This window comes from Martes martes (assembly GCF_963455335.1).
Source record: "Martes martes genome assembly, chromosome: 4".
NCBI lineage: Eukaryota > Metazoa > Chordata > Mammalia > Carnivora > Mustelidae > Martes > Martes martes.
Genome location: NC_137891.1, coordinates 29,751,234 through 29,766,916, shown reverse-complemented (window position 1 = coordinate 29,766,916; position 15,683 = coordinate 29,751,234). Strand labels below are relative to the sequence as shown.

The 15,683-nt window shown below is 31.7% G+C and overlaps 1 protein-coding gene across 2 annotated transcripts in view; it reads left to right on the top strand.

Moving 5' to 3' along the window:
* Positions 1 to 15,323, top strand: part of EMC2 (ER membrane protein complex subunit 2) — a 43,255-nt gene extending 27,932 nt beyond the window's left edge. The window contains exons 8-12 of one of the 2 annotated variants that reach the window (XM_080802205.1): positions 1,741 to 1,822; positions 2,625 to 2,735; positions 4,887 to 4,991; positions 13,897 to 13,984; positions 15,261 to 15,323. In XM_080802205.1, the coding sequence (XP_080658331.1) occupies positions 1,741 to 1,822; positions 2,625 to 2,735; positions 4,887 to 4,991; positions 13,897 to 13,983 (385 nt within the window). In that variant the 3' untranslated portion in view covers position 13,984; positions 15,261 to 15,323. Of the gene's footprint in view, positions 1 to 1,740; positions 1,823 to 2,624; positions 2,736 to 4,886; positions 4,992 to 13,896; positions 14,298 to 15,260 lie in introns of those variants that run through there. The other variant, XM_080802204.1, reaches the window with a different exon arrangement.
* The last annotated feature ends 360 nt before the right edge of the window (positions 15,324 to 15,683 follow it).

Sequence of the window (15,683 nt, the reverse complement as noted above, 5' to 3'; positions counted from 1 at the left end):
TTGGGGGAAGGGATCCTCTTCTGTATGTGATACTAAATAATTTCTGAGAAAAATACTTTTGACATTTATTTTTCAGTAGAAACTCATACCTGCCTATTTTATCCTACTTTATGTTGTATAAAAACCAGTCACAGTTGTGCTCAGCCCTTTTAAATCTGTGAGAACGTTTATTATTTGCATTAATACGAATTTTTGTGTCATCCTAGTAAAACGAAATTATTTAGAAGGAACTGTCTTTAAAATTGAGTGTTTAAGGTAGAGACCGCTTTCTTAGAGAATGATTGATATATATCAGATAGGTAGTTATAATACTTTTGCTCTAGACATTTATTCAGTCATTTGTTTAGTCATTTATTATATACCTATCACATGTCAGGAACCACTGCTAGGTTTGGGGTATAAAAATGAAAAAGGCTAAATAGCTGTATGATCCTTGATAACAGTATATATATATATAGATATATAGATATAGATCTAAAATGCTGTGACTTTTGGTAATCTAGAGGGTGTTTTTGGTTTCTCTGGCCCTTGGGGTTTGATTGTCATACCTGGTTTTATGTTACCATTGACCTCTTCATCACTACATCATCACCACGGTTTTCACTGTGTATAGTGCATGGAGGCAGTATGCATAGTGGTTAAGAGTAAGCTGTTTGGAGTGGCACAACCTAGGTTTCAGTTTGCATCTCTTTGCCTTACCAACCTAAAATGGTAATAATTTCCTACTTCTCAGGGTTTTGGTAGAATTAAATGAATTAATACATATAATACACCTAGAGAAGTTTATGATACATAATGAGCACATAATACAAGTTAGCTGTTATTTTGTATACGTATGTGAAACTGCAGCATATGTATATTTTGGAAAGTATATCAGACTTAGTGTAAAGATAGGTAGCTTTGTATGTTGGTGACAAATGCCAAAAATAACTGTAGGTAGCCTTTTTCTGTTGGGTACTGTCATCACCTTTCACTGGGAATAAATTTTACAACACCTGTGTTCTTTAGGATATCCTAAAAACAGTGACGATATTCACATTGCTTTAAACTTATACATTGAGAGAAATTACAGTCATGTGGTGTAAAACCATTTTTCCAGAGCCCTTTGTAGCAGTCCTCTCCTCAGATTTTTAGCAGAATGTTTGTTTCTTTAATATGATGAAATATTAGTAGAGTGCATATCAAAACCACTAACTTGATCTATTTTTCATGGGTTTAAAAATTTATAACTTCATTAGAATTTCATATTGACAAGTAATGAAAGGTCTTTATAATAGAATCTATTGGTAGATGGGTGTCAATAAAGGATTTTTGTGAATAGATGGTACTTAAAATATTTATTTCCTCTTTACACTTTAGTTATTTGAATATTTTATTCAGCAGTCAGTGGACTTGAAGTTATTTTATATGTAACCTGATCCAAGCTTGTGAACCCTGTGTTGTGAATAATGTTTGGATGTCATAATAGTGACCCAGTTTTAAGAACGTAGTATCTACTGATTGTTCACAGGCTGCTTTAGAATTTAAGCCTTTGTTATTTGTATTTAAGAATTCAGCATAGCAAGTATTTTATTAATGAAGCTGTTTAAATTAAATTTTGGGAATAAAATGTGTAACATCACTAAAATTGTTTTAAAATTATTTTCAGGCATTGTTTTAAATTATTTTTAATCATTTTTGTTTTAGCTAAGATGATATATATGACTTTTAAAATTGATTTCTCCTCTTCATATTTTTCAGCTATGCTAAAGCAGCCTTTTGTTTAGAGGAGCTAATGATGACTAATCCACACAACCACTTATACTGTCAGCAGTATGCTGAAGTAAGTGCTTTCAAAAACAACAGGTGTACATGATTTTATTTTTGTTGGTGTTAGGTATTATTTTGGAACTAAGAATACGTCTTTAAGTGAGACACGTATTTAAATATGTAAGACATCTGATGAAAAGTGTAGGTGTAAAAGTTTTACATTTTTAATATTATAATGGGAATATGGCTTTAAAAATAAAAGCACTTACATAAAAACAGTGAAATTCTTTGTATTTTTAATTGTGTTTTCTTTCCTAGTTAAGAACTAGTGATGCCACAGTTGTTACCATTTAATGACTTTTGAGACATTACAGTGATTGCGATTTTTAAATCTATATTCTAGGACATTCATACTAAGATCAATATTTTTGGAAGTGGGAAGTATTTATCTTACTATTAAGAATTGTAATACAATTGAATGCTCTAAGGTTAGAAGCATTTCATTAATAATAAATGTCAAGGTGACTAGTAAAGGGCAACTCAATGTATGTAAGTATAGATTTAGAATGCTACTAATAGAAAATACTAAGTTGTGAGGCATTACCAAGGCAGTTGAAAAGAAATTATATTGGTTTTTTTATTAATAGTATTTTGTTTTAAAAAGTACTCTGTGATCTTAATGTTCATAGAATAGGTTTTTCAGGGAGGTTATGCTTTAAAATTTAGCTTTAACAACTTTAAGATAAATTCTTTTAACATCTTGCATTTGTTTACAGAGTATCTGTTTCAATTACTAATGCCTGTGGTATGATGAAACGTGCTGTATTTCAAAGTAGTAAAATAAACAGGTTACAGCACTCTGCAATTTTTAACAGGTTAAATATACCCAAGGTGGACTTGAAAACCTCGAACTTTCAAGAAAGTATTTTGCACAGGCACTGAAACTGAACAACAGAAATATGAGAGCTTTGTTTGGGCTTTACATGGTGAGTAGAGGTGCATGTTTAATGTTATTTTATGGATTCTGTCATTTAAAGTCCATTAAATATCCCATCCAATTACTTCCCTCTTGCTTGTATTTTGTTGGTAAGCGTATTTTTTTCCTCTAGTTAAAAATGAGCAAGAGATTGTAAGGCAGTTTTATCTTTAAATGTTAATACGTCCTATTTGACATTTTATTATTTTATTATTAATTATTTTATTATTTATTATTTAAAATATCTTCTATGCTATCAGAATTTAAGTCTGCTTTTTTATGAAATACTAACAGATACAAAACCATATTATGTATCTTAATTGTTTTGATATTCTTGGGTTTATGCCCAATATGTTTCTTACCTTAAATTATAATTGTATGACATAATTTTAAACTATGCAATAAAAGACATTAGCAAAAAAAATCTCTACTTTCAAATTAAAATTTTTCTATGGTACAAAAAAGAGCTTGGAAATTGTGGAAAGCGTGTAATTAAATATTTCTGTGGTTTATGTGTGCCAAATGATGAACTTTGAAAAGTCAGTTAACAAGAACTATGGGAAATAGAGGAAGAATTTGCTGAGCTTTAAAATATACATAGAATGAGCCCCTTCCTAGAGTCAGAAAACTTTTTTTTAATAGGCCCGTTCTTCGAAATTTTAATTTATTCTGGTCTTTTCAAGGACTTTGCGATAAATGTCTTGTTGAGGCTCAGTGAAAAAGAATTGATTGTAGAAATAGAGGCAGGAAGAAATATAAATGAAATAATTTTTAGGAAAGGAATGGCATAATGTGATTAGAAAATAGTTCAGAGGAATTTCAAAAATTTTCCTGGATCTACCAGTGCCAATTGTTGTAGGTTGGAGGTGTGGTATAGTAGTGATGTTGTCTCTTTTTACCAAATAAATGAAAGACTAATAAAAAAATGAATAACAATAGATTAGTAATGATAGTTTATACATAACACTATGTGCTGGACATTGTTTTGAACTCTATTTTTATTTTAAATCATTAAATCTTGATATCAGCTATTTGAGAAGATACTGTTACTACTACCATTTCACAGAAAGTGAACCTAAGACACAGAGTGGTCCAGTTAATTTGTCGAAAGATGAACACAGACTTACTAAGTTATTGAGCTGGGATATCAGCTCAGTCGGTTGATCTTTATTACTTCATTTGCTAAAATTCATACCAAAAAGGTGACATTAAAAACATAGACTTGTAAAAATAAGATTTTGGCCAGTAAGTTCCTAAATTCCTCATTGCCAGAGGAGGAAGAAGTGGGAAAGAACCTGTAACACAGGCTAGGTATAAAAGAAAGACTTGATTTTTTTTTTTTTTTAATGACACAGATGAATCCTCTTAAGAATAAGATATATTTAAACACAAGATAAAAGATCTTCCTCTCCCCAGAAATACAATATATGCTTAAAAATTAATATATAATTTTGGTGGTTTACAGATTCTTTCATGGATCCTAGATTAACAATCCCTTGTTTAAGTACATTTTTTAAAAGGAGAGGATGGATCTATCAAATTGCCGTGATTCTAACTGGTGCTGTGGAACATAATATGGAAACTCTTGGTAAAGTGAAAAGAGAGCTAGATTGGAAGTGAGGAGCTCTTTCTTTTTTTGAAGCTCTAAATAACTTGATTTGGTCAAGTCAAATCACTCCTAATGGACTTAAATTTTTTTTCACCTGTTAATGTCGGAAAATGCACTAAATTATTTTTGAGATTCCTTCTTACATTAATATTCAGTAATTCTATAATTCTGACATTGGAAAGCTGAAGCAATACAGTAATAAAGAACTAGAAATAATAATAATAAAAAATAATAATGACCTTCAATACCCTATACTATTTAAGTGATATTTTACAGTATTTAATTTTACCTTTAAGAGTTGTGGTAGATAACTAATAAAATTAATTTAGGTATTTAAGATGCTCTTTCTCTTTTTGTCACTTTATGTTTTAAACTGTTTTCATTTTTAAACACTAATTTCATTCCACTTTGTTTTTAAAGTTGTTTTGGTATTCTTTGTTATCCCATTGCAGATATGACCCTTACATGTTTTTTATTTTTATTTATTTATTTTTTTATTATCTTGGCTAGAAAAAAGGAATTTTGTTTTTGATGTTTCTTTTTTGTTTTTAGTCGGCGAGTCATATTGCTTCTAATCCAAAAGCAAGTGCAAAAACAAAAAAGGACAACATGAAATATGCTAGTTGGGCAGCTAGTCAAATAAACAGAGCTTATCAGGTCAGTATTGATAGTTTTATATTATATAGGTTAGTTAATATATTTCTTAATTGTTTTTGTTTCAGCAAATTAACAAAGCCAAATGTCTGTCATTGAACTTTTATTCCTTTGGGTCTTAATCTAATGTATTTCAACTGTGTAGAACTAACCTGTAGGTTCACTTATTTTTTTCTTTTTTCAAAAGCAGTCCATTACTATTAGATCCCTTAAGTAGCCTTACTATCTGGAAATTTCAGTAGTCAGCATTTGGCAAATAAAAAGTGATTCTAAAAATCCAGAAAAGGTAAACAAATTGTGCAGTGTATTTTAGAAACAAATTGTGCATGTATTTTAGGTGTGTTATATATTAATTAGAGTATCTCAAGTAATTAAAAGGGAGGAAGAAAAGCCTAAAGTAAACTAGCTAGACTATATAAAAAAGTTTTTGTACTCTGCTTACGTGTCAGATCTTACCTGAAACTTCTCCATTCATTTCTCAGTTTTTTGAAGCTTGTTGCTGGGAGATTCTTCAGAGAGAACTCATAGCAAAACAATATCTTCTTACATACTGCATGTTTATAGAATTGTCTCTCTGTAGTCTTTATATTTGAGGGATAATTTTGGCTTTTTATACAACCTTTGGCTTATCTTTACTTAAGTATCTTAAACGTACTGTTCCATTGTGTTTTAGGATAAGATACTGCTGTTAAGAAGTCTTATTCTGTCCTGATTTTCTTTCCCTAAGTGACTTAGACTTTTTGTCTGGATGTCCAAAGGAAATTTTTCTTTATCATTAAAATCCATTAGTTTTACTACAGTATGTTTTATTGATTGTTATTGGGTCAGTTTTCCCAAATATGCAGTAAACCCATTTAATATGTAAATTTAATCCCCTTTTAATCTGAGAAGAGTTGCTTTTGTGTTAAATATTTTTTTGTTTGATACCCTAAGTTTTTTTCCCACGTCTCTAATTATAAGTTTATTGGATTTCCTTTTCCACCTCTTTACACTGTCATTCATTTTCTTTCAAATCTTTTTTGTTGTTTTCTTTTTTTTTACTCTGTATTAATTTTTTTATGGAGTTAATCTGTATTCTCTTTTTGTTGTTGCTGTTCTCCTTGTTTAAATCAGATAGTTTTTATTAGGAGGTTTTTTTTTGGAGTGAGGGCATCAGAGATAGGATAACTTCCCAGCTTGTCTTTTTATGGCATCCGTTTTGTTACAGAGAAGCTAAATATGACCTTTCTGTATGCACAGTCTTTCTCAGAACTAGTCTGGTTCAGAAAGATTTTGTCTTCAGCCTTCTGTTTTACTCTTGGATCTCTGTAGATCTTGAATTTTGAGGTGTTGCTGTCAGCTTGAAATGTTGCATTTTGTTGTTAGTTTTATTTATTTTATTCTGGGATTTGCAGCCTGTGAACATCCCTACCTTCCTCTCATCTACTCCTTTCCCTTATCTGAACCATCTTGCTTTTTTACCCCTAGTGTTTCTGCCCTGTTCAATTTGGTTTCGGTTTCTGGTAATTATCCTTCACCGTGAGGTGTCTTTCCTCCTGGAAGAGGGTGTTAGCTGGACATTTTAGAGATTTTGAGGTTGTAGACTTGTTTAACCTCGTATTTGATTTAGAGCTTTGAGACTGTCTTGGTTTTGCAGGCCATTTGCAGAGTCATCAGTTCATACTTTTTTCATTTCTGTGGCTTGTTGACTAGGTTGTGCATCCTACCATACATACTCCTATCATACAGCCGTTGATCTTTTGTAGGTCTTGTCACTGTTGGTGATAAAAACCACATTACAGGGTTTGGGAGGATTACCTCTAGTGTAGTTTTTTTGAAGATGTTCTCTTTAGGCTTGTTTTCTGTTATTTTGTTTTTGGTACTGTTTCTTTTGTTTTTGTGCTCCTGATTGGAGAAGATTGGGGAGATTAAAAAAATTTAATGTCCACATGATCACATTGTTTAAAGTCACTTTAATGTATTTTTATTATATATAATAGAGGATATTAGTTCTGTTGGCATATTGTAAGTCAGAATATAAACAGCTAGGCTGTGCTTCTTCAAATGCAGTTAATTGAGATAACATAGATTATAGTAGGGTTCCACAGTTGTAGGTCTAGAGTGTGTCTTTATGTGTGTGTGTGTGTGTGTGATTTAAAGATAAGACTTGGATAATAAATAAATATTATAATAAATAAATAATAAAACTAATGTAATGGTTTATAGACTACATCCTTGTTTTTTAAGCTATTTTTGAGAAACAATTAGCTGGTCAGAGAATGCTTTTTTTTGACATGACATGAATGTATTTTTAAAATCAGTTTTTATTACAACATGCATAGAAAAAAGAACCCAAGTCATAAATGTACATTTTAATGAATTATACAAGGTAATTATATCCAGGTTAAGAAATAGAAACATTACAGTACCCCAGAGCCCTCATAGTTAATCCTCTTAATTTCTATTCCTGTTAACCTCAAGAGTGTTTATTGATAATCCCATAGTCTTGGCTTATTTTTGATTATGGTATCATAGTATGTATTCATTTTTGTCTACTCTATTTCACTGTTATGTTTATTTATCCCTCTTTGTGTCTGTAGTTCATTCATTTTTGTTGTACTATAGTCTATTATATGAACATACTACAGTTTAGTCAGTTGTTGATAGGCATTTGGGATATTTCTGTTTGGGACTATTTTGAACAATACTACATTGAATGTTGCTGTAGTCTTTTGGTATACATGTACTTCTAATGGGTGTATACCTTTGAGTGGAAATACTGGGTCATAATTTGTTTTCCATATTAGTTGTTTATAGTCTCACCAGCCATGTTTGGTAGTTCTTGTAGTTCTACATCTTTATCAATATTTGGTCCTATCAGTTTTTATAATTACAGCCATTCTGGAGTACGTATAGTATCTTGTAGTTTCATTTTGCATCTCCCTGATGACCAGTGAGATTGAACACTTTTGCATATGTTTATTAGCTATTTGGATATCTCTTTCATGAAGTCTCTTTTTAATGGGTTTATGACTTTTTATTTTGTTTTTTAGTTTTCTGATTATGAGCTTTTTGTTATATGTGCAGTAAATTTCTTCACCTTATTTGCTATTTCTCTCAAATGATATTGATGAATGAAAGTTCTGAAGTGAAATATCATTTATATTCTTTAATGGTATGTGGTTTTGTATTGTTTAAGAGGTCAGTTGCTACTCATAGTCATACAGATAATTTTGTGTGTCTTTAGAGGCTTTTTCCATCTACCTTTTGTATTTAGATCTACAGCCCATTTGGAATTGATTCCTATGTAGGAAGAGAAATAAGGGTCAATTTTCCCCCAAATAGCTATCTAGAGAATTTCTGTCCATTTCTATATTCTGTCATGGGTCCCATGTGTGGAATTTAGTATTACCGTGTAGGAGTTAAGAGAAAAATACAAATGCTGGATCCATATTGTCTGTGTTCAGAGTTTGGCTCTGACATTTATTATTACTACTATAATAATTATTATTATTATTTAGTTTCTTTTTTTTTAAATTTATATATTTTTATTAATATATAGTGTATATTTGCTTCAGGGGTACGGGTCTGTGAATCATCAGGCTTACACAATTCCCAGCACTCACCATAGCACATACCCTCCCCAGTGTCCATAACCCAGCCATCCTATCCCTTCCCCCTCCACCCCCCAGCAACCCTCACTTTGTTTCCTGAGATTAAGAGGCTCTTACGGTTTGTCTCCCTCTGCGGTTTGTCTCCCTCTGCAGTTCCATCTTTGTTTCATTTTTCCCTCCCTAGCCCCCATGACCACCCGCCCTGCCTCTCAAATTCCTCATATCAGAGAGATCATATTCTGATATTTACTATTTATGTGATTTTGGATAAATTATATACTGTCTCTGGGCCTATCCTTTCATCTGCAAGATGGACACAATAGAAGTTTCTGAGGATTAAGGGATAATTTTCACTAAAGAAATGTCAGGTATAAATGTATCTGCAGCTACAAATGCAGTTTTTCACTCTCTTCTCAGTTATTTCCTCATGTGAACGATTGATAGTCTACCCTCACTTGTTTTCTCTTTTCATTTCAGATTTAAAGCTCTATTCAGTATCTAAATTCAGAGTTTAGTTTTGTTTTCCTTTCTCCTGGTCTCTTCAGTAATACAAGGCCAGACAAGTATGCCCTTCCCTGCCTTTTGAGATGCATCATATCACCGGACATGAACCTATCATTTTAGTATTTTAAGCCATTGTTCATAGATCTAAACCCTGTTCTTTAGTACCCTCCCTGCCATTTATCTCCCTGCTATTCCTTTTTTTTTTTTTAATCTTGCCTTACTAGACCCATTCTATTTACACTTATTTTATAAAGTCTCAGTGTTCTTTGGAAGGAGCTCTAAGAGTGTCACTGGTACTCTTCAATATTTGAGTTTTGTATCAGAAACTCCTTAGTCCACAGCGATGTTTTGCACGTCTTTACTGAAGATATGATTTGTCTTCTCTTGACTCTATAGGAAAGGATAGAAGAAAGAACTTTTGCCAGTTTCTATCATTTTAGATATCCTGCAGGAAGACAGCACATCTCTCAGTTGGTCTTGTTAGGTTTCTGCATAGCAACTCCAATACTCCTCAACTAAACCCATCATGCCCAATTTACTTACCCTTAGCCACCAGTAACAGGTTTTAAATAAAGTTTCTTTGTGCTTTTAAAGCTTGTATATTCTGTGCTTTTTTTGTAGAGGTTCTGGGTTCTTTCTGTGAATCAGATTCCATAAATATTTCTATCCGTTACCTTTTGCTAACTTAGTGAGTTAAAATAACAACTTATTTATGTTTGATTCTATAGGTATGCTGTTTGGCTTGGGCTCAGTTGAGTAATTCTGTTCGTCTCAACTAGGCTTATTTATGTTTCTGCACCATGCTAGTGGTTGATGGCCTTACTTAAATATCTGACTTTGACTGTCTGTCAGCTTGGAGTGCTGGGCTTTGTGTTTCTCATTTGGCAGCCTAGCTTGGACTTACTCATGTGGTGGTCTCAGAGTTCCAAGAGTAGTAAACAGGCAAGCTCCTTTTTGAGTCTCTGTGGCACATAGGGCTAATTTTTCACTGAGCAAAAGCAAGTCACATGGTCAGCTCAGATTCAGGGGATGTAATACTTCACCTCTTAATGGGAAGAGAAATATGTGGTCATTTGGCAATTTATTACACTATTGTAAAGCTCTATAGTTCCACCTTCTGTTTTCATTTATTTTTGCCTTTTTCTCATTATCTGCTTTATTGAGGGATGATTTATAGACAATAACGTGCACAGGTTTTAAATGCACAGTTGAGTTCTGACAAATATATACTTCTTTCTCACAATCACCCCATTCCAGATATGCAGCATTTCTGTCACTCCAGGAAGTCCCTTCTGCCACTCTGTAGTCAGCCCCTCCTGACATTGCAGATAAGCACTGATATGATTTTTATCACTATAAATAAGTTTTGCCTGTACTGGAATTTTATATAAGTGAGATCATAGGTTATGTACTCTTTCGTGCCTGGCTTCTTTCACTCAGTATAATGTTTCTGAAATTCATCCATTCCCTGTTCCAATTTATTTATCCTAGTACTTCGTCCACCCATATTATTTTCCACAAATTATGCAAAGGTAAATTGTAGCCCAATTTATCCCAGTTATCACAGTGGATAAATTATTGATCTTTGAATTTGATAAATAAGTTTTTATTATTTGAGTGTGCTTTCTGGTGAGTTTTCTTTCAGATCCATAGGGAATTATGAAAGAAGAGTTTATTTAAGTAAAATCTAAATGTATGAAAACAAAAATGCAGGATTTGTGATTAATGTGGAAAGGAAAACTTTCAGAGATTGACATTTTAGTAATTAGATAAATCTCTGGGATCTAATTGATAGTTTTATGACTCATGTCTAGGCATATAAACAAGTATAAAGTATATTATAAATACTCCTTATTGTAATGTTTTTCTAAGCATTTGTAAATTAGAGAAAATGAGATTTTAAGAACTGGTTTTCCTTCTTTCTTTCTACTTAATAATGAAACAGAATATGGCTACTACTTGCTCTTCAATTAGGTAATTGGTTTAGCATGTTCAGTATAGGAAGGCAAGTTTGATTAATGCTCATGAAAAACTTTAATGTGAACCTACTCACAATAATTTTCCAGATAAATGCTTCTTTAGTACACTGTTAAATTTGTCTGTGCTAGCAATCCATATGTTATTTATGATTGCAGAGGTGATTCTGTTACTATCCTTTTGGGAAATGGAAAATTAAATCATGATTTGAGGGAAAAATAGGATTCCGGCTTAATCAGTTAAATTGCCGTATAATTCTGGAATAGACAAAATAATTGCATGTCAGACAAAATTTGAAGTGATAGATTTATATTTCAAACTTTCCTTTTATTTGTTCTGACACAAATAAGTTTGGTTTGTTCTAAACTGCACTGGTTGTCAGTAGTGTTGACAATCTTAGGTGATATTTTTTAAATTCGCTAATTAAAAAAAACCACAGATTTTATTTACTACTATTATGTTTAAGAACAAATCAAGAAAAGTACTGTATTTTAAAATTCTGGTTATGACTTCAGCTCTACAGAAAATTTTCATTATTCTGTTTTGGTAATTAAAATATTGGAGTAAATATCACTATGTGGTATCCTATTTTGCTCAGAACCATCAAAGCTTTTTCTTAGAATTAGACCTTTAAGTATCTGATTAGGACCATTCCTGTTTACTTTGGATAGGCAGTAGTAAAAGAAAGGGCTTTCTGTTCTTGGTAAGTCCTTGTGAAAGTGAATTTACCAACTGGATAGTAGTAATAACATACCCCACATCCTTCGGTCATCTTGGAAAATTATGAAAAGGCAGAGTTTTAAATATTATGTTGTTATTTACCATATTTTATAATTATGAATAATATATTTAGCATCTGAATTCCTTGAACTAGTAATGTTTTGTGAAAGGTATAGTGATCTTGATTCTTATGAAAAGCTTTTCTCTTCCCCTGGCATTTCTTCTAGAAATCCCCTTTATTTACTCTATCAAATCAAGATTCAACCATAGAAGCTAATGGTGTAGGAAGTAGGAGAATCATAATGTTAACCTGTAGCCAGAAAGGTCGGAGAGGCAGGTTACCAATTCCTGAAGTCTGTTGCTTCTGTGATTTTACCTGTGCTTGATCACTTAATCTTTCTCAACAGGTCACGAGAAGTTTGCCAAATTAAGTTAATTACAAAAGAGAAGGAACACATCATAAATCAATTGCTAAGTGCTTAAGACAGCATTGGTATTTGCAGGGAAGATAAGTCACTAGAAAATGTATTGAGTGCTTAGATGTTATTTTGAAAATACTATATTTGCTAATAGCAAAAGTTAATCAATACTTTAACCAGGGGCTCAGTGAATATAGATATCTTCATAATAAACTTTCTCTTACCCCTGTAAGGAACAGTTATTTGATAAATCTGTAATATTCAGTCAAACTGATAAATGATGAGAATAGTCAGTCTAATTAGAAAACCCATTTTAAAATCATCATGGGATGTTCAGCAGTGTTTTTCTTACTGATTATGTGCGCTATATTTAGTATGCCATGAATTTGCTTTTAAATACGCAAAGATCCCATTTTTAATCCATTGTATTTTGTTTTCAGTATAAAATCCAATCCCAGCTTGGTTTTATGAAATAAATTACAATTTCATAAATTAGAAATGCATATTTTAAAACATGTTTACATCATTTTAATATGTAGCGTAGAGTTTTATTTGACAGTTCTTTACTGCAGAAACCTATCTTGTCAACTCATAATTACAGAAAAATTTTAAAGACTGTGACTTACTTTAAATAATTTTAGAGATGTGCAGCTTTAAAATATTTAATAGAAATTACATTTACATTTTACTTTTGTTGAAATTGTAAACATTTGTTTAGAAGAAATAGAAATGGTTCACATTTCTACAGAAATATAAATTTCACTTATAAATTATGCTTTTTATTTCATAAAAGTTTGCTCATCAAAAGAGAATAGTTTTAAAATCAAATTTATGTTTTTGTAAGTTATCACACTACTTAATGAAAATGTAAACCCCAAATATAGAGCATTGGTGAAAGAAATTCAAGACAATACAAGCAAAATAGAAGGATATTCCATACTCATGGGTTGGGAGAACAATAATTGTTAAAAGGTGCATAATGCCCCAAAGCAGTCTGCAGATTTACGCAGTCCCTATCAAAATACCAACAGTATTGTTCACAGAACTAGAACAAATAATCCTAAATTTGTATGGAACCTTGAAAGACCCCGAATAGCCAAAGCAATCTTGAAAAAGAAAAAAAGGCTGGCGGTATCACAATTCCGGATTTCAAGTTATATTACAAAGCTTTAGTAATTAAAACAGTATGATACTGGTACAAAAATAGACACATAGATCAGTGGAACAGGATAGAAAGCCCAGAAACAAATCCATGTTTATATGGTTAATTAATCTTTACCAGAAGAGGCAAGAATATGCAATGGGAAAAAGACAAACCTTTCAACAAAAGGATGTTGGGAAAACTGGTCAGCCACATGCAAAAGAATGAAATGGGCCCATTTTCTTACACCATACAATTCAAAATGCATTAAAGACCTGAACGTGAGACCTGAAACCATAAAAATCCTAGAAGAGAGCATAGGCAAAAGTTTCTCTGACATTGGCTGTAACAGCATTTTTCTAGATAGGTCTCTGGAGGTAAGGGAAATAAAAGCAAAGAATAAAACCCAAGTTCTGTTTTATTGAAGAAAAGATACTTGGTTTCATGCTAGTGATAAAATAGATAAAGTTAACTCTCGTTAGCAAAGTGAAGGTAAGATTGTGATTTTGAACCTGCCATGAAATTGAACCTAATTGCATTTTTTTTTTAAACAGTTTGCAGGTCGAAGTAAGAAGGAAACCAAATACTCTCTTAAGGCAGTCGAAGACATGTTGGAAACACTGCAGATCACCCAGTCTTAAGGTTTCAAACTCTTTCACATTACATTTCACAACTGCACAATTGAACTTATTGGCCTCTGACTTATTTACTAAATGCCTAGTGCTATTTATATACTAATTTTTTGTTAAGAGGGCAATTGTAAAGAATGTTTATATAAACCTAAAAATGCCTTTTATTGCTAAGCAGGAAGATGGAGAAAGTCCACGGAAGAGAGATTTAATAAGATTCATATTGATTGTACATCATTCTCTTCATATCACACATATATAACTTCTTTTAAACCACAACCTGATGTAGAAATCCCATAAATAAATCATGTGATTTATTAAACTTGCATCTGAAGATTCTAGATTCTTTTTGTTACACTCAAATAGTGAATATATTTTTTAGAATTCAGTTTCTAGTCAGCTCTTTTTTATTTGTGATAAGAAATACATAGCATGCGTTGCTGACAAGGAAAATGTTGGCAGATTATCTCTTCATAGTGTCAAGTTTTTTGCTGTGCATTCCAGTAGGCTGTTGTCTTATGTACTGTAATGTTACTCTGATAAATCTTTCTTAATAATGTTCAGTAATATCTCTGTAAAATTTTTGTTTTGCCGTAGGACATAATTGAGATTTTTACTTATAAAAAGCTTTAAGGTTATGCTATAATGCTATAATCTTTATGAAAGTATTTATTGAACTTTTAAGTATTTCACATAAAAGAATATTAAGAGAAAATAGACAATAGGGACTTTAGAGGTTTCAGTGGATAAGTTATTTTTACTTAGGGAAAATAAGAAAACCTAAACTATCCTTAGGACCAAAATTTTTACAATTCTCAATTCATTACTCCTTAGTAGTAATTAGAAATTCTTTTTCCTTTTTCTCTTCATGATAAACAACCACTATACTACCTTCAAGAGTATTTTTCATGTTTCAGTGGAATAGAAAGAACTTTGAGACACTTTGAGAATTTTATTCAGACACAAGTCAGTTTTTAAAATAGGCATTTGGTCATTCAGGGCGTGTATTGTTAGTAGTTTGTAATTTACATATACAAATTACGTGTTCTATGTATTACTTACGTGTATAATTACTTATATAAATATAAATGTTTAGTTAGTTTACAATAGTATACAGGAACTCCTGCATACTTACCATTGCTGGATTTAGACAAATGGCATTCATGGAGGACTTGACAACCTGGAAGTCTCTAGGAAGAAAACTGTTGTCAATATCAGTTTTTTAATCTTTTGAATAATTCTGTTAGTGTATTATTCTCCATATCTGGCCTCATTGTTTTATTTTGCAGTCTTTCTCATTTTATTCTGCCATGAGAAATGAGCAGATGTGAAATAACTTTTCCCATATAAAGGTAATTCTTATTAACAAATCTTTCTTATCACAAGATGCACTGTTTTTTGCCAGTGAATTTAGTAACTGCATTTTTAACATAATCAGCTATCTCAGATTTGTTTGTTATACAGTGCTCATATATTATTCCACTACTTTCTTACCTCAACCTTCTATCAGTCACTAGGGTAGTGTTTACTTTAGCAATTATATTTGTGTCAAGTAGTGCCTTGTATAATGGTTAGCCCAAGTTTTACTTTATTTTTCTAATTTTAATACCTGCTTGCCAGGAATTTTTTATGAAGTACATTGTTAATGTGTAATTTATAAACCTCAGTGTAAATGCACTGATCATCCTATTGTGGCAGACATTTGTCAACTG